This window comes from Pyrgilauda ruficollis, unplaced genomic scaffold (genome assembly GCF_017590135.1).
Source record: "Pyrgilauda ruficollis isolate IOZ18807 unplaced genomic scaffold, ASM1759013v1 scaffold23, whole genome shotgun sequence".
Taxonomy (NCBI): Eukaryota; Metazoa; Chordata; class Aves; order Passeriformes; family Passeridae; genus Pyrgilauda; species Pyrgilauda ruficollis.
In genome coordinates, this window is record NW_024522539.1 from 10,227,274 (window position 1) to 10,245,274 (window position 18,001).

The 18,001-nt window shown below is 43.3% G+C and overlaps 1 protein-coding gene across 10 annotated transcripts in view; it reads right to left on the reverse strand.

Annotated features, from left to right (window-relative positions):
• The window catches only part of SEMA6D (semaphorin 6D), a 31,234-nt gene extending 13,239 nt beyond the window's left edge, over nt 1-17,995 (reverse strand). For 8 of the 10 annotated variants that reach the window (XM_041469000.1, XM_041468998.1, XM_041469007.1 and 5 more), the window contains exons 1-6: nt 17,624-17,822; nt 1,518-1,659; nt 1,016-1,127; nt 364-424; nt 193-255; nt 5-106 (exon numbers count right to left, since the gene is read on the reverse strand). In XM_041469000.1, coding sequence (XP_041324934.1) covers nt 5-106; nt 193-255; nt 364-424; nt 1,016-1,127; nt 1,518-1,626 — 447 coding nt within the window. In that variant the 5' untranslated portion in view covers nt 1,627-1,659; nt 17,624-17,822. Of the gene's footprint in view, nt 1-4; nt 107-192; nt 256-363; nt 425-1,015; nt 1,128-1,517; nt 1,660-17,623; nt 17,823-17,881 lie in introns of those variants that run through there. The other 2 variants (XM_041468999.1, XM_041469008.1) reach the window with 2 other exon arrangements.
• Between the last annotated feature and the right edge of the window lie 6 nt (nt 17,996-18,001).

Genomic DNA, 18,001 nt, shown 5'->3' on the forward strand with positions numbered 1-18,001 from the left:
TTACCCGATAGTATCTGCACATAGGGTTAAATGCATTTGTTCCACAGACAAACACCATCTCATCATTTCTTGGAACAAAGACTTTAATGAAGTTATGGCATTCATCCTGAAAAGAGAGTAAGATGTATTAATCACAAACTCCATGTATATAATAAATACTAGTGTCATTTTTCTATAATGTGCTAAACTTACTTTATGTTTGCCTTTCATAGCACAGTTCTCTCTGTCCTGCTGCTTTGATCTCCATGTTAATTTCTGTTAAAGCAGACCAGAAAGGAACATTTGAATTCCTTGTCACAGCAAATTCTTAACCCATTAAAACAAAAGAAAACACCTCTCCCTTTCCAGCAGGCATCTACTCACTTTGCTTGGGATAACTTCTGATTTCGGAACTTCATTTAAGTTTACAGTGTAAACCTGGTCCCTGTTTGCAAAGTAAAAAGACAGAAGTAAATTCATTAATTCTGTGCCTCTATTTGATAAGCTAAATCTATTTTCAGAATGTTATGTTAGACCAGCAACATGAGCAAGAAATGCTCATGGATTTTCTGTGTTTAATGTAAATGGGAGAAGGTTGTTCATGTGTAACATGGGGTGGCTTTGATTTTTATTGCTGTGGTCCTGAGATAGCACCTGCAGTGTCCAGCTATCCATCCGTGTCTGCCCATTCTGCTGAGGACTAACCTGGGCTGTAAATATGTAAGTGTGTTATCCTCGCCTCCTACAGCCCTGATGTGTCAGTCCAAGTTTAAAATGATCAGGAGAGGTTTTTATCGGGCAGGGCAGTAATATAAAAGACAGAAAAGAGCATTTGATCATTGGTTTAAGCTTAACTACAGTAACTGCAGCCTTCAAATCCAATTTTCATGCACTGGCCATAGATATTCTGGGAAATTCTGCCCCAATTCTAATTTTTATCATATTCTGCACATTTTTCAAAATGAATTTTACACATAAATGCAAAACCAGAAGAGAAAAGAATTTTAATCTAATGAACTGAGTGAAGGAAAATTACCTGCCAGTGATATAAAGTGTGTCTCGAATTTTCAGCATTAGTTGGAAGTCCAGTCTGTGCTGAGATTCATTGCCTGAAGGGCGTCCTCTAAATACTGGATATTGCCTTGAATCTGCAAGTAAAAATGGGCTACACCATCACTCAGGATTATAGAGCTAAAGAATCAATATATAGCATTGATTAGCTGTATATACTAGGTGTAGAAGGGTTTAAACTAAATTCCTTGAGTAATGTCTTGAATATAAATGAGGAAAAGATGGCTAATGTCAGCAAATGTTCTTTTTCCTGAAGTTATTGCTGTATTTCTGATTGCTTTTTTAAGAAAATGATTAAGTGTTCCATTAAAGATACAAAGCCAGTAAACACATTTCAATTTGAAAGGAATCAGATTTTTTAAAAATATCCTGTGGTGGGGGGAGGGTGGTGGCAGGGGCAAGGAAAAAAAAATCGACATCAGAATTTTTTCCCTGGTGTTTATCAGCACTTTATGCAGATTACTTACAGTGGTAGTCCACGACGTTGATGGGGTCCTCGTCTTCGGGGAAGCTGACGGCCCGGCAGCGGGACAGGCTCAGCAGCGTCACCAAGGCACAGAGCACGGGGAGCCTCATGGCTGGGGACAGGTGACAGCACTGCTCAACTACCTGCGGACAGGGACACAGCGGTGAGGCTGCAGCTGCACGGGACACTGATGGGAAACTGCTGCGTGACACAGCCCTGCTCGAAGCTGCTCTCAAACACATTGATGGTTGCTAATTTTTAGCTGGATTTACGGGCATTTCCAAAGAAATGACAACTGTCAGCCCATTTAATTCACAGAATCAGAAATAGAACACACAGGCTGCTGACCTGGCAAGAAAAATTGTCAAAATTGGGATTAGAATTTTAATTAAACTGCAATCTCTTTCCATCCCCTCAATTACCGAATGTCATCCAACACAAACCCTTTACTCATAAAGTACCTAAATCTCATCCACAAAACGTCATGACACACACAATGTGTCTGAGCATCCATGCTGTGTTTTAATGCCATTGCTTGTTTCCAGGCTGTGCCATCTCAGTGCTCAGTCCAACAATGTGCCCATTGTCACAGATCTGATGCCCAGGAGCAGGCACCTGATGCTCTACCTTGTGCAGTGACTTACACACGTGCAAAGTAAATGCAAAATGCTGCCCCTGCAGCGTGACAGTGTTGTCACACACTTCACAAGGGTGGCAAGAGACTCAAATGGGGATGCAATGCTGAACCACCTTCCCAAGATGCCACTTTCCCCCTCGTTCTACCTCCTACTGTCGAAGGCTTCAGAGGCTTTCACCTGAGGGTTGTGTGTGTGTGCTCTGCAGATCAGACAGCACAGATCACGACAGCACCACAACATTATACAACAAAGCTTTTAAGAGGGGAAGGGAAACATAACTTCTTCAATTAAACCACAGGGATATTTTAGTGAGCAAAATGCAACTACTCAAGTTGCAATTTGGGTAGGATACAAGAAAACACATCTCTAAGTGAAATGTGATCCTTAATGACTGCAAGTGGACTGGGCAGGGGTCATATTTCTCATTAGAAAGCTGGCAAATGTAGTATTATTCCCTCCTCCAACCTTTTGGAGGCATTCATTCAGCCCCGACTCACAGGTCAGAGCTCTGAGTCATCAGCTCAGTGCCTTGCAGTTGCTGAAATTGGTTATTAAACACTTTGTGTAAACAGAAAAAAAAGAGAAACCTTTCCATTTTAATGTTTCAAGACTTTCAGTGAGAAGAATATGTTGCCAACACAAAGTGCCAGACCTGATCCAACAAAGCACAAAAGTATTAATCATTTAATAATTTGAAAAGCAATTAAAAACCCCCTTCATAACAACACTTAACCTTTCAGTAATGCTTATGGGGGACGAAAATGCTGTATTTGTTAATTGATACTATGGCTGGCTAGGGGCAGGGCTTCCTCCTTCCAGAGGCTGCTGAGCTGTCAGTTCAGGCTGGACTGTGAGGAGACCAGCTGAACGGCTGGGAACATTTGGGGATGGGGTGCGGGTGTTGTCTGGATGCCTGCCCATTACAGACTGACCTGGAAAGAAGCATTTTCACTGTTAATGATATTTCTGTATCTCAGTCCACCAGTCCAGAACGAATGGGCTGTGCTCTTAGTCAAGATTGATGAGTGCAGTGGTTAATAAACACTAATGATTCCTGGCACTTTCCCTCTGCTCTTCCTTGTCCTGACATGGCCTCTTCAGCTGAAGCATCTTGCGTTAAATTACTAATGAGCAAACTTAAAACAAACTGGAATTAATAAAGTTAGTCAAATTAGTTCTTTCTTGTGAAAGCACCATTAGAGCAAAGTCCTGCAGCACTGTGGCTCCCAGACACAATAACAAATCATTAATGCTTACACAATCTTTTTTTTGGGCTTTTTGTAAGTAAAAGCAGGCTCCAAATATCCAGCCCACTCCTTTTCCACCAGAAGAGAAAGGGGAGACACATAAACTGCACGTTGAGTTGGTGCACAGTAACATCTATAAGGTGCTTAGTAAAAGTCTTCCCTGAAGCCTTGTTTTCTTGGAGAACAAATGAATACAAATTGCCAAAGAGCAAGAAGCTCTCCCAGACATGTAGGCTGCAGTCAGCATAGAAGATGAGGCTGCTTGTGGCCCACATCATGACTCAAAGAGACCCTGCACACAACTTGCAAATTGTACAAGTTCCACCTGTACCAAGCAGGGGCATGTAATAGGAAGTTTCTTTTTCCTTCCAGTGTTCCATCTGGGGAGAATGGACTGGGGTGACAATTACAAAACTTCCATGTAACCTGCCTGACAGAGGCAGATACTGGACTCCAGGAAATGGCTGCAGAAAATGGCTACAGAAAAAAGGGCAATTTATTTTTGTTTTTAGGTCACAATTGTCAAAGGGCAACTTGTTTTTAGGTCATGATTATCATGGCCAATATGCAGCAAACTGTCACAAAAGCAAACAGGAAACAACTGAAATGCCAGGTAAACAAAGTATCAGCTCTCTCAAACAGATTCAAATTCAGGCAGGGTATCAAAATCCCTAAAAGAATGCGAAGTTTTGTAAATGTAAATCCAGAGGATGTGCTTCCCCAGAGGCTGCATCCAGAGCAGAAACAAACTCACATTGCCCAAAAAACCCTCAAACATCTCAGGATACTCCAGAAATGAACTCCAAGAACATACAGAGCAGGAATAGTTATGTTCAGCAATCTTTTCTAACTAAACATCATCTGTTGCAAATCTCTATCAAAGAAAATACTGATATGAAGCACAGACCTTTGTCACAACAAGACAGAAAAGCAGACAAAGAGCTGCACTGGATTAGCAAACCACAGGTAATCACTTCGCACCAGCCAGGCAACAAGTAAAAATTTATTATTTTGCTTGTAAAATTACTAGAAGAATATTAACAGTAGCTCTGCTTTCCAGCTACATATGAAAAGAAAATGCACCTGCTTCAAGAGGCTCTTAAATGCAGCTTTTATCTGGTTGGACACAGGCTTGAGATCAGAACCACTGAAGAGAGAATAAACTGGGAAGAACAGCTGTTTCCTGGATAATCAGAAAAATGGGCTCCATCTAGCCCTTGGAGCAGGGGTTTATGACAGCCAGGTGTAGCCTTCTGGTAGACACAGATAGACTGGTGTGAAAGACGTAATTCCTGCCACATTCAAACCTTTTAGTGGAGGCCACTACTGGGGACTACAAATAACAATGCTGAAATATCTGTTAGGCCTGCAACAGCTGATTACGAAATGCTGGCAATGTCTACCTTCAAGAAAATGCAGAAAACATTCATACTCTGGGTTTGATTATTTTCCCCTGCCAGGATTCAGCTCAGTCTTTGATTAATTTCTCTTATAAATTGCATTCCTAGCATTTCTGCTAGAAAACAATCCATGGCAAGTGCAATGTTTGGAAATTACCATATTGCTATCCTTGTTTTGCAGCTGGGGAATTGAGGCACAGATCAAGGCTGACTTTGTGGCCCAGGCCAACCACCAAAAAAGCTTTTTTGAAAGTTGTGAGCTGCTTGGGGTCAGATGTGCTCCTTCCCTGCAGCACAGGCACACTGAGCAGCGTCCCTCAGGTGAAAATCGGGTTACAGATCAGAGCTCCTCTGGCCACGTGGCCTGTGCCATAATGAGCTGTGTCTGCAAGGAGAAAGAACTAGAGGTGTAAATGTTAACTGGTGGCAAAAATCCACCTTGTTAAGGAGGCGAGCAACCTGCCTGAAACAGGTCTCAGGGAGATGCTGTTGGTCAGATGGGAGGCAGACAGTTGTCCCAAGTAATAAACTGGCTCTTTGTGGCTGCCACCTTTCAATCTCAGATAGAAATCCCATCCTTCAATTCCTGATTGGGGGAATCCAGAGAAGCAGGATATAATTCCTGTTAAAATATGAGCCTGCCTTCAAACAATCACACATGAAGGGGAACAGGCTGGTGTTTCTTGCCCATTAATCTATTCCAGCCTTTGACAACGTGCTGGTGACGCTCCATCAATCATCTTTCCGTGCACTGCCACGTAAAAGAGAAGGGGGAAGGGAAAGGGCATTCAGCCAGCTGGGAAGAAGCAACATATAAAATGGCTCCAAACCAGACTGATGCAATATTTTCTACTTACTGAAAAAAAAATTCTTAAAAATTCTTTAAAATCTTAACACGATAAACGCTTCCCAAAATGCTAAGCACAGACAGGAGTGCATTACAGCAAATCCAGGCTCAAGCTCAAGACAGGTCAGAACAAAAGATACCGTTTAAAAATTAGCTCATTTGTGGAGAGTTTGTCAAGGAATGGAGGAAAGGGTTGCAATAATAAAAGCCGACTAAATGACTACATCACCTTCCTGCTCCAGCAGACCCAGGCTGTCAGGTGAGACCAAGGATCCCCTCTGTGCTTGGAAGTACAAGTTGGCCATAATGTTGACAGGGGACAGGCAGAATTGATTAGTAATATGCTGAGCCTAGTCAATTTATGTTGATGTGGTTTCCCACAATCCCAGCTGACTGGACTTGGACAAATCAGGAAATCCCTGCTGTCCTCTGTTTCTTCCTGCATGCAAATGGCTCCCTGAGGGCACCAATTAGTGCAAAGGCACTGACTAGTGTCTTTCTCAGATGGTACCTTCTGAAATTTTGAGCATGAAATCACTCTAATAATAAAAGTTAAGCCAAAACAAAAAAATTTTTACTGATGCTTGTTTACAGATGTTCAAAAAGTTTCTCAGGGCCTACAGCTGAGACTTCAGTCCATGATGCAGAGCAAAGCTGATCTTGTGCAAAAGCCTGCAACTTCCCCTGAGACAAGCCCTGCTGAGGGGCACGGGGCACCCTTGGACAGTGGCTTCAGGCACTGAGCCCTTGGCCAAAGCAGTGCCTTGAAGCTCTTCATCCAGAAGAACACTCAAGCAACAAAGATCTATTGGGCAGGCTAGAGCAAGTCACAGATTCCACCTGCACCCAAATAAAGGCCGAATGGGAACTTACTTGTGTTTAGCACCTCTCCCCTTTTTTTGGATGCAAAGGACTAGTGTAGAAAGGTTAAAAATCTTGTTTACTGCAGCCTCAGGGATTATCTTTTGATGTACAAATCACTTATGGTCTACAGCAGTTTTAACAGCAGTTAAAAAACACTACCTGAAAAGGGTATGGTTCAAGTTCTGGGCTTCATGAAGATAAAAGCCTGCTGGCAGTGACTCTGCTTAAGGGGGCTAAGGATTTGCACCTGAGTTTATTTGCTGATGGTAACTGCTGCCAGGTGGGAGAAGTTCAACTCCTTGAGTCAGCTGCAGAGAGAATACAGCTCACCAGTGAGTGCAGAGTACAGAAAGGGAGTGTCGCTCAATTTCAGTTTGTCAACCAGGTCAATCCTTTCAGAAGGCAAAACGCTCAGAAGGAAATCCATGAAGATGGTGCAGGCTGCCTTCAGGGGTGCCCTAGACATGTAGAAACGTACACATTGGCAACCACAGATGCACCAGAACATTCACCCAGAACAGCACCTCATCTCTGCTGTGACTGGAATAAAATAACTCCAGAGCAGAGCCACACACTGGGGGAACCAGGCAAAAATGGGTTTTGGTAACCAAAATATGAAAAAGGAGCCTTTTTTTACCATCTGAGTCAAAATATAAGACCATCATGGCCCAGGGTCTGGTGCTTCAGACTCTAGAGGGGGAGCTAACAATTCTTTTTCCTAACTCTATTTTTTGGTCTTGGTCTTTTTTTTCCCCATGTCTTACTGTGTGAAATGTGTTTCATGAGTCATTTGCTTACAAGCCAGAAAGTATTCCACATAGAATGCAACATTTGCCTTAAAAATCTGTATCAGTATTTCTGATAGGAAAGGCAGGGGATTAGATTTCCATTTTAGGTCATATCTATACATAGGTTTTCCAATGATGCAATTGCATTATAGTGTGGTAAGTCCTCCCAAAACAGGGATACAACAGCCAGCATCAATGCAAGCGTGATTTTCTTTATAATTCTTTTTAATGTCATTCCAGTATGTGTTTCCTCTAATGAAGGCTGACTTCAATAAAGTTCCTGAAGGCAATGCCTGACACAGAGGTTTACAGTACATTCAAATCTTAGAGATTCTCTATGATGTGATAAATCCATGTTGTGGAATTTGGTGACAGATTGTTTCAGCTAATTATCAAATAACGCAGGAAAATATTTGTGGCTATAATGAAAGAAAGGTACTTAATTCTTGCAGTCCCTTTCAGGAAGAACACGAGGCATGATTTTGTATGAATGAATAGATAATAAAAACTCTTTCTGTCCTATAAATGTACACCTAAATGTAAACTTGCAGTATGCAGCCATCCTTACTTTTTATAACAACTTTAAAGTCTGCAGCTCTGAGGAAAAAAAATTAGGATATTTAGAGCTGAGATATTAATTGAGCATGAAAGTGCAAATAACAGGTCTGTTATTTTAAGATAATACTTGACTTCTTTTAAGGATTCTGCATTAACACCTCTTGATCTATGCCTAAGTAAAAAAAGATAGTTTAATATTAAAGTGATGAAACCCTACCAGTGAGTATCACAGCTTTCATCTTAATTGGCTTATGGCACTGCCAGCTACACTTCAGTTGTTTGCAGGCTTTGAACGTTGCAGCAAGCGCACCCCTCTTGCTCTAGAACGAGTTGACAGAACTTGCAAAATGGCTGGGGTGACTTTTAATGATGCAAGTGTTTAGTGGTTGATTAGAAGCACTTTGAGGGCTAAATTCTCCTGTGATCAGAAATTTACTTGAACACCAGATAGTTTCAGCAGGAAAGGAAATAAAATGCCAAGCAAACTGTAAGTGATTGCCTCAATTATGGTTATTTTAAGTTAATTTTTGACACTGAATGTTAACTACCTTCTCTTACAAGGGTGACATGAAAGTCCTGCACCTGAAACCAGCCTTGGATTTCAGCTCACATCTATGGTCAAATCTGTTCTGTTTTGCAAACTCCTGCAAGACATGCTTTCCTTGCAAGCTTGCCAGGGCTGGGCTATCAGTGATGGAGTGCAGGGTGCTTTAACTTAAGCAGTGCTCTGGATCTACCGTTTTAGCAGACCTGCATTTCATTAATTCAAACTGCTCGTGCAGTTTGGGACTGCCCTAGGATATACTAAATTTATTTGTGGAGGTGTCCATGGACTGGTGCAGAGAATGTCAGGTCAGTGACCTTCGTTCCATACTCTAGGCACTGATCCTCCATTAATTCCTGGCCATGGGCAGTTCTGGTAGCAGGAACTCCTACTCCTGCCTTGACCCCAATCCCAGAAAAGCAAAGCCACCCTGCTGGGGAGAGCAGCTGTGGCTCATCAGGGTGAAGTCCTGAGCACCTTCAGCTTCCAGTTTTGTCAGAGGTGTCTGATGCTTTTGTTTAATGTGTTTTAGACCAAAATACTTTTTTCCTGAAAACTAGGGAGAACCCTTAAACCATAACGGCAAAGACCTAATTATTTCCCAATGTACTCACAGGCTTGGATGTAGGTTCAGTAACACCCAAACTGCCCCCCTTGGTCTGAAACAAAAGCCTAAAACCTAGACCACAGTATCACTTTTCCTCCCTCTAGGAGGGTTGGCTACAAGTGTGGGTCAGTGCTGTAAGTGAAGGAAGTCAGTGTTCTTCCTGGAAGCCTGCAAAACATGATTTACATAGCAAAACTGCCACTCATTTCAGCATGATTAGGCATCATCTGATAAGGTAACTCTGAGACAGGAATAAACCAGTACTTGCAGGTGAGGACATAAGGAAGGTCTCAGGCACAACTTGCTCAAGTGCAGCTGACGCCACAGCCAAGGGAGTGCTGGCAGCACCCCGGGCCTGCTGTCTGCCAGCCCTGCTGTATCCCAGCCCTGCAGAAAGCAGTCTAAGCAGCCTTCCCCCTGAGCAGGGCTGCAGCCTGATCCTGAGATAAGTGCTGCCCATTTGAGTCCTGGCTGGAGCCCAGGAGGTCAGGATTTGCCTACTGCATGAAGTGAATGGGATGTTTTGAAATGGGAGATTTGAGGGAAGGAATATGCACCAACAAGCAGAGCAGATAGAGAAAAAAGGGATTTGCACTGTGGAAAGGGCACATCTGCTGTTCAACAGGCTGTGCCTCAGACAATGTTGCTGTCAACCTCACTCCAGAAAGCATCACTTCTTTCCACCCACCACTCTCCCCTGCTACAAACATCCCTCCAGCATCTCATCTCTGTGTCTTGCTGGAGCATTGCTGGCTTGAGCTGCTGCTGCTGGGGAAAAGGCTGCTGCATGTCACTGCTCTCACTTCAGAGAGAAGGTAAATGGCTGCGGAAAATGCAAAAGGAGAGACAGGAGAGGACTCAACTGGCAAGAGGCACATGAGAGATCTTAAACACTGTGCTGGTATTCTCTGTATGCCATTCTCAGGGCTGGAACACTCAGCCAGCCTTGCCTGCAGGAATACTGCCTACAGAGACTGGGGAACAACGTGTTTTTAACTAGCCTTGCCTTTTCTGCACGGACAAATCGGGTAGCTGGCCACCCAGTTACCTACTTGTATATGCAAAGCATGCACTCTGCCCCTTTCCTGGGCACCATCAATTACATGTACAAAACACAGGCATGAAAACCTGGAGGAACCTTGAGCTTGAAGTTAACAATTACTATTATCTTGTTAGGATTAAAGATTAACTGTGCCAGTAAAAGGATATGTTATGAAATGTCTTTCCCAGGCTTATAGTAAATAGAGAGTTTTGTTTTCTTGGTTTTAGTTAGTTTTTTTTTCTTTATCTCAAAGTCTTCTCAGGATTTGGAGTAATTGTTTAAACTGCTGCTTTTATTTACCATAATACCAAAATGTTGTCACTTGCCACGTGACTGCTCATACTTTCATTTGAGATGTCGTGCAGAAACACATGGAAATCTGGTGAAGGCAAACCAATTTTAGAACATGTTCTGAGCAATTGTTTTGCAGCACTGCCCTACAGTATGAAGTCTCTTCCATTTCTTAAATTGCCTAATCAAATGCAGACTCTGTTCCAGTCACGCTAAATTTTCACATAATGGCAGAAAAATACTTCTTTCTAGCCTAGCACTGAACAGTTGGATCACATTATCACATTTGCTGCCTTTGTAGTCTCCAAGTGTGTATTTGTAAAAGTATGTATATACATATTCACAGGGGAGGGGGGGAACACCGTGCTCATGCTGTGAGACCTGGGGATGGTCAGGACAGGGACACACCTTGAGAGGCACCTGTGCTGAGGGTCTTCTGGGGGGACCTGGCTTACCAGAAACACAGAGTAGTGGTGAAAATTTTATTTTTATGTATTTAGAAATCAGATGTATTAGTGCAGCATTTGATCTGGCTGATTCCTGGCCCTGCAGTCTGCTGAAGTCATTACACTGATATAAATGCATCAAGGTGAACTCCACCTATTTGTTGCCAGTTTGGGGCTGGAGACATGACTGGTTACATGTGTAGCCATGGGTCTTCCTGCTCTGGGTCCCAAGCTCGGGCACATCCCTATGTTGATTTGGGGAACTCTGCAGCACAGAACTGCCCGCTTTCCACAGAGCAAGCACAGCCTGCAGAGCCCTTCCATGGCAGTGTTTGCAACTGGATGCAGCCATGCTGGGCACCAGCTCTCCCTCCTCTCTGCTCTACTTGGGCTCCATCGCCTCATGATAACATTCATTCTGCAAGACAGGGAAATATTTGCATCACAATACTTTGGCATTTTGACTTGTGAGCCACAGAGAAGTCACAGATCAGACCTTTCAGAGTAAAAATTTTTTTTAAAAAAATATTCAAATCAGTAACACATGGACTGCAAGTGCTTGAATCAAGGTCAGAAGGAAATCTGTGCCAAATCAGGGAATGAGACTTAGGGCTTTAAAGCTTTCCATTACAGCCTGTCCCATTCTCTCCTCCACACTGGCCTCCCCAGATCCCCAATACAATGTTTCCTTAAATCCTTGGGTTGTCACTGGGAACATTAGCCAGTGTAACAACATGACAAGATAATCATACCTACTTCCTACACTATTTACTTCTGCAGGTCTATTTTTCTTACCCATCTGCACCAAACATTCAGGTTTGTGCTGGCACAGCTTGCTGCTGAAGACCACTGTTCAGCCATGAGCAGTGTTTATGTTTTTGGTGAGGATGAAAACCTGATGCTTTAGGGGGAGGAAAAGCCATAATCCACTCTCACAGTAAAACCTGTACAGTAGTATGCAAGACAAAAAAAAAAAAAAAAAAAAAAAAAAATTCTATCCCTACCCTTGCAGGAAATCAGATTAATCCCCAAAGCATGAGATTTGATTATTTTTGTCTGAGGTTATCATCAAGAGAAAAAAACCTACATAATGCTAAAAATATCCACACAGCTTTTACTTTATGAAGAAAATATGATTTACTGAGCAAAAACAAATTACTGGCTTTTCGGTGTTAATCTTTGATAAACACGTGCTGGGTTAAAGAAACTGTCACAGAGAGAAGTTTGCAAATTGAAGGAAACCACTGAACTCTCCAAGATTATTTCCACCCTCCCTTATTACTCCTTTCATGAGACACCTGGGGACATTGTTCACACACTGTTGACAGCTTTCCCACTACTGCTTTTCCTCTGTTATCTGCTCCCTTCTCTTCAGCACTCATCCCCAGGTGGCAATACACAAAAGAGCTATATTTGCAAGGGGTGCCAAAGCTGGCTCTTGGACAACGGTCAAAGAGCCAGAGGGCCCTCTCCTGCCTTCCAGGTTGGCTGGTTTAAGTTGTTTCCACAGGGCCCTGACCCAGCAGGCAGTGCTCTGGTATTTCACTCCTGAGAGCTGCACTGCCCAGGGAACACACACACAGCCCTTTCTTGCTTTGGCTACCATCACACCAACAGGCAGAGCCGCGCTCCCTCATGCTGGGCTACGTTCAACTGCCATCTAAAATTTCAATACTTAGCCTTAACTATACATGGAGGTTTTTGTTTTTTTTTAATTTAAATATACATTTTTCTTCTCTGTGGTCTCCCAAAACACAATGGTTACACAGCCTGATGGGACACATATGGGTTAACACAACATGGGAAGGGGGCACAGCATAAACAAGGGCTTGACATGCAAGCATGAAGATTTTCTTTCAACCCCAAAGTGCATCTGTCATGATAGACAGACACAGAAATAGCAGCAACACTTTGTGCTGGTGCTGCAGTCCCTGCCCACCACCAGCACCCGGGAAGAGAGGCAGCAGCACTTGAGGGAAATACCTTTTGTTTCACACCACAATAAAGCTCTGAGGAAGGCCCTACCCAACATAGGTGCGAGCTGGTACTTTACCACTGCTTGAGAAAGCAGAGTCCCAGCTGCCATGACCATCTGGTAAATAAAGATGAACTCTGTAGCTCACATTAAGAAAAGCCTATGGTTGCAGTAGTAGCTGAGCTGAGTGACCAGCTGATCACCTCTCATCTCTTCTGAGGTTTCACTCCTGCTGCTGGTGGGCAGCCAGTCTGTGATGCTGCTCCCCACCACTCACTCCTTACCTTTCTAGATGAGCAACTCTGTGTTTGCCTCCCTGCTGTCCCTCACACACTTGAAGAGCCCCCTAGCAGGCATGTGCCAATTAACTTCTCATTCTCATCCCAGGCCCTCTTCAAAGCTCCCCTTTGCCTCTGATGCCAAAGCGTGTGTGCCCCCTGGTGCCCCCCGTCCCCGACACACACAGCTTGCTATGTTTAGGTGGCTTGTGCACCAGCACAGCCGCTGATTATGCAGGTCAACACGGCTCTCCTGCTTCTAGAGGCCACTGCCCGACTGTACCCATCTGCCATCTCTTCTTTTAAACCATCCACTGTGGGAACAGGATCCATCCCTTTCATTCTGTGTTTTCCCAGTGCCCATCCAATTAGAAACTGGGCTGCAATTTGGCTCTTAGATGTAATGGTTAAAAAAAAAAAGTAGTGGCAACAACAAATCTTTTTGCACGGAGAGTCTCTGTGTGCAAATACGACCTCTGTTATGTTACCAAGGTCAGGCAGACCAAGGCCAATCTGCTGTGTGAGAATATAAATCAAAGCTGTCCAGGGACTGATTTCGTTTACAATGTTTGTAACCATTCTGGACAGAACAAATGTCACTTGCTTGCCTGAGCTCCTTGCTCCTCCTCTTCCATGACCAATTCTTTGCTCCTCCACTCCCACAAGCCCCTCCCTTCCCACTAATACCTCTTGACCTCCTTTGCTCTTGAAAGCAAAAGTTCTCTTCTAGCAAGAAAGCAGTGGCTCACACATGACAGACAGCCATGCTAAGCCAATTTATTTAAATTATGCAAAAATCTCAACAAGTAAAATTAGCATAGAGTCACAAGCACATTCACCTGCTGGTTACCTGCCATTCAAAGAACACATCAGAATTAAAACAACAAATCCTGTAACAACTTCTTTCCTATTGCATTCATACATCTGCAAAACAAACCAAGGAAAGCATCTGTAGCAAGTATTAGAGTCTGGGCACAGATCCTGTGAAATCACATGGTTTCCGTTGTGGAACTAAAAAGGCTTCTACAAGAATGTGTGAAATACACAGCCGAAATTCTCCATTTCTTTCTGTGCTCCTTGGCAGTTTGTGTGGCTAAGTTAAAGTGGCAAGTTCTGTTTCTGTAGCTGGCACTTCCCAAGCCCACCCCAGTCTGCACACTGAGCACACACAGGATGCAGCCAGCAAGCTCCCTCTCTAGTATGGACAGAGTTAATGCCATCCCACTCCAAACAACAGGTTGCTGTCTCCAAACTGGAGCCTTGAAAAGCAAGAGTCCAGCGGTTGCCTCACTCCTCCCAGCTATTTTGCAGCCTTTCCTTCTGCAGGTTTGCACACCGAACTGCAGTGGGGCTGGGCAGGGGCGCCAGAATGAAAGAAACTTCACGTTCTGGATGTTAACTTTAGTTACCATAGCCAGACAATGCTGCCAGTGGCGTGGAAGAAAAAATTGCTGTAGCCAGCTGTGCTGTTCACAGTCGGGTGGTTTCTGTGTAGCTCCAAATGGTTATGGAGCCAGTAGCCTGTTGTGGCCAAGGACAGGATGATGGATGGTCTACACACACTGTCCAAGCAGGGAGAATGGCAGAAGTTCACTTCGGGGTTGTTAAAATGCTAATCTGGGTTAGTTAACAAAAGCCAAATGGAAAAGAAAAGTTAGGGAAATCAATACTGCTCATATGTTGTATATATGCACTACAGATTTGATCTCTGTGGTTGACACAAACATTTGACTTTGGAAGTGGGACAATTCAACAGTCATCCTCTCTGAATAAACTGAACCAACTTCTGATATTAGCTGTACTGTAATTACTGTCAAGCCACGACGAGGGAAAGCAGGCTATGGCAGACAACACACAGAGCTCCACAAACAGCATCGAAAGGGCAGTAACACTATTCTCACTGCACACCTCTTCCATGTGACACGGGAACAAATCAGAACCCACTTTCTTTTGAACTCAAGGCTGGCAGCTATTCACAGAACAAATAACAGCTTAATAAAATGGCTTAGATGGATTTTAACAGTAACTGCAGTAGCTTATCGGATGCATAAGAAGGGATCATCTGTTCGAGCAGCAGTTTTGACGAAAGCAACATTTGAACTGTTTTAATTACATACAGAGCTGCTAAGACTGAAAATAACTTGTACTACCCAATGCCAGTAACATGCTTTATTCCATCTTTTCTTAATTACTTGTGGAGCAAATTGTTACTTTATCAAGTGGAAAGGTATCTGATTTTATCAATCTGGAATTAGAGGTATGTTCAACATATGAGTATGTAATCAACCATCATCTCCTCTGTTCAGTTAGCAAACACACAATCTAAGCCTTGAAAAATATCAGAGACTGCAACATAAGTAGGCTCCACATAACCTTATACAGACACAGAAGCTGTTGAAGTACCTGTTTATTTTGTCTTACCAAAAAAGATTGGAACTGAAACAGTCTCAGTCATACCACTTTTCTACACCTGATGAAAACTGACCATATCCACCCCCGATCTCCATCTGACTTCAGATTTCAAATTGCTTTTTATTTTTCAGAAGGACAAACAAACATAGCATTTCAACATTTCCATGCAGGTTCTGTCCATCTAACTGGCTACACCTGACTTCAGGGGATACTGAGTCCTGTGTTAAGTGCACTAACATTTTGAAAGAATTAAAAACCCATAAAAATTCAGAACTGAAATCTGAATGCAATCAACTGTAGTAAGACCAGAAGATACATCATTACAAATGCCTAACATACACTTTGAACTGAACTTCCACAGTGGACTTTTCCTTCACACACCTCTCATGACAGGACAGATTGGATCAAAGATCAACCTCCAGCAAACTGCATCTATAATTAAGCATTCCATCTAAATGTGCTTTTCCTAAATAGACAGCAAAGTTATGGCGGCTCCAAGGGCTAAAATATCTCCTCTAACAGTCAGCTCAGCTCAGCCATTCCCAGCAACGTTCAGATGGTCCAGCTCAAAGGGCGCGAGAGGCTGGGGGGAAAACCCGCAGCCACACAGCTGGTTTGTGGAGCTTTGACAGGGCCATCGCTGTATTCCTGGCACACACTCCTGCATCACACAAAGCACATTTAGAAAATGATGTTATCTCTGTTGCATCTCACCATAAAGGAGAGCAGGTAGTGAAAGACTGCAGGATATGGGTGAGGAAGGTTCACTGTAACTAAAGGTGCAGATGAAAGTGAGAAGCTGGTTAAATAAACCAATGTAGAGCCTCTGGGTCATACTTTTTTGGCTGCCTTTCTGAAAACAAATCTGAGCTACATAATTCAGAATCCTAATAAATTCTTACTACAAACTTTTCCTTCCCGATTTAAAAAAACCCGAGCCTTATATTAGTTAACACAAAAACTGCTGAAGTTCATAATTATATAGAGAAGAAATCAGAGAACTAAGCTGGCAATTTGTTTTTATCTAAGCCAGAGTAAATGTTTATACAATATCTGCCAACATAACAAAATATGCCCGTCACTTACAACATTAAACATGATTCCATACAGCTTTTTTAATTTACTGAAAGGAACTCAAGTAGACTTCAGAGGTGCACAATATTTTATAGTGTGAATAAAGCAGGAAAAAACGTCTATTCTCTTTTGCCACAAAAGTAATTGCAAAGCTTTACAATGAGCTTCCTGTTGGACTTGGAAAAAGGAGAGAACCTCAGAAAATTCTCTGTAAAAGTATTTGTATGTGAGAGCAACAGACCAGCAGTAAATGCCTCTAAGACAGTAGGAAGCTGTTTCTTCAAATAATATTTAGGGAACATTCATAAGACCAACAACTTGAAGCAAAAAGGTATTCCAATAAAGATGCATGCTTTTTTTCCCCCAAAGGAAATAACCAGGGGAAAAAAATGCTACACATTTACAGAGCACTGAACAGTATTCTGGAGGAAGTTTGCTGTAATTCCTGCACATTATGTGTGAAGCGTGTGTGTGTGTGTACATGGATAAGCTACAATACCATCTGTACAGCAAGTGCCACATATGTGAGCATTATGAACCATCATTGCTGCTGCTATGCTCAAAAGTAAATGTATTCTAAGCCACACACAAATACAAATACAAATGACTTTACACACTAAGGGCTGAATTTTGCTCAAATTACTCAAAGGCTAATGCCTGTGCTACAGACATAATCTTGACCAGAAGTAAGAAACAAGTGAGAGATTGACAGAAGTCCACTAATTTAAGACTAGCTATATTCACGCTAACAAGTGGGATTTCCACCGGAACTACAATTTTTTCAACACATCAGCCTAAAGCAGTTAATCGTATTTTTCAACTCACAAGATAAAACACAACCATTAAAAAAAAAAAAAAAAAACAAAAAACCCAAACAAAACAAAACCTCCACAACCACCCCACAACCTTTTAAAATACAGGCGTAATAGCCACCTAGATACATCTGTGTGACCTTTCATTTCCATTCATCCTTATAAATAATAAAGAAGGCTTTAAACCCTTTCTAATTACTCCTTGAAAGCAGCTGTATCGGTTTCTGCAGTGATGAAACGCCCCCACCCCCCCCAGAAAAAAAAAAAGTTTCCCCGCTCTGCACCTGAGCATTGTTTTCGACAGGAGGGCGGGCGCGGAGCTGCCCCTGCCGCGGCACGGGGATAATTCAGAACTGACTCCAGTATTTGTTTCCATCCATTATTGATGGGGAGCTGGAAACGCGGCTCCCTCTGCCTCCCAGCGCCCGGCTGCTGCCGGGGAGCCCGTAAATCACGGCTCGCCAGGCTCCCCGCCCCGCCGGCAGCGCCGAGCCCCGGCCCGGCCCGGCTCAGCTCCCGACGCGGCGCCAGCCCCAACTCACCCCAAGCGCCCCGGGGCGACTTCGCCGGGGATAAACCCGACAGCTCCGCTTCGGCTGCCCCGTCTGCGGCCGGCGCCGGCTCCCGCCCGCTCCGCTCGGCAGCGCCGCCGCGCTCCCGCC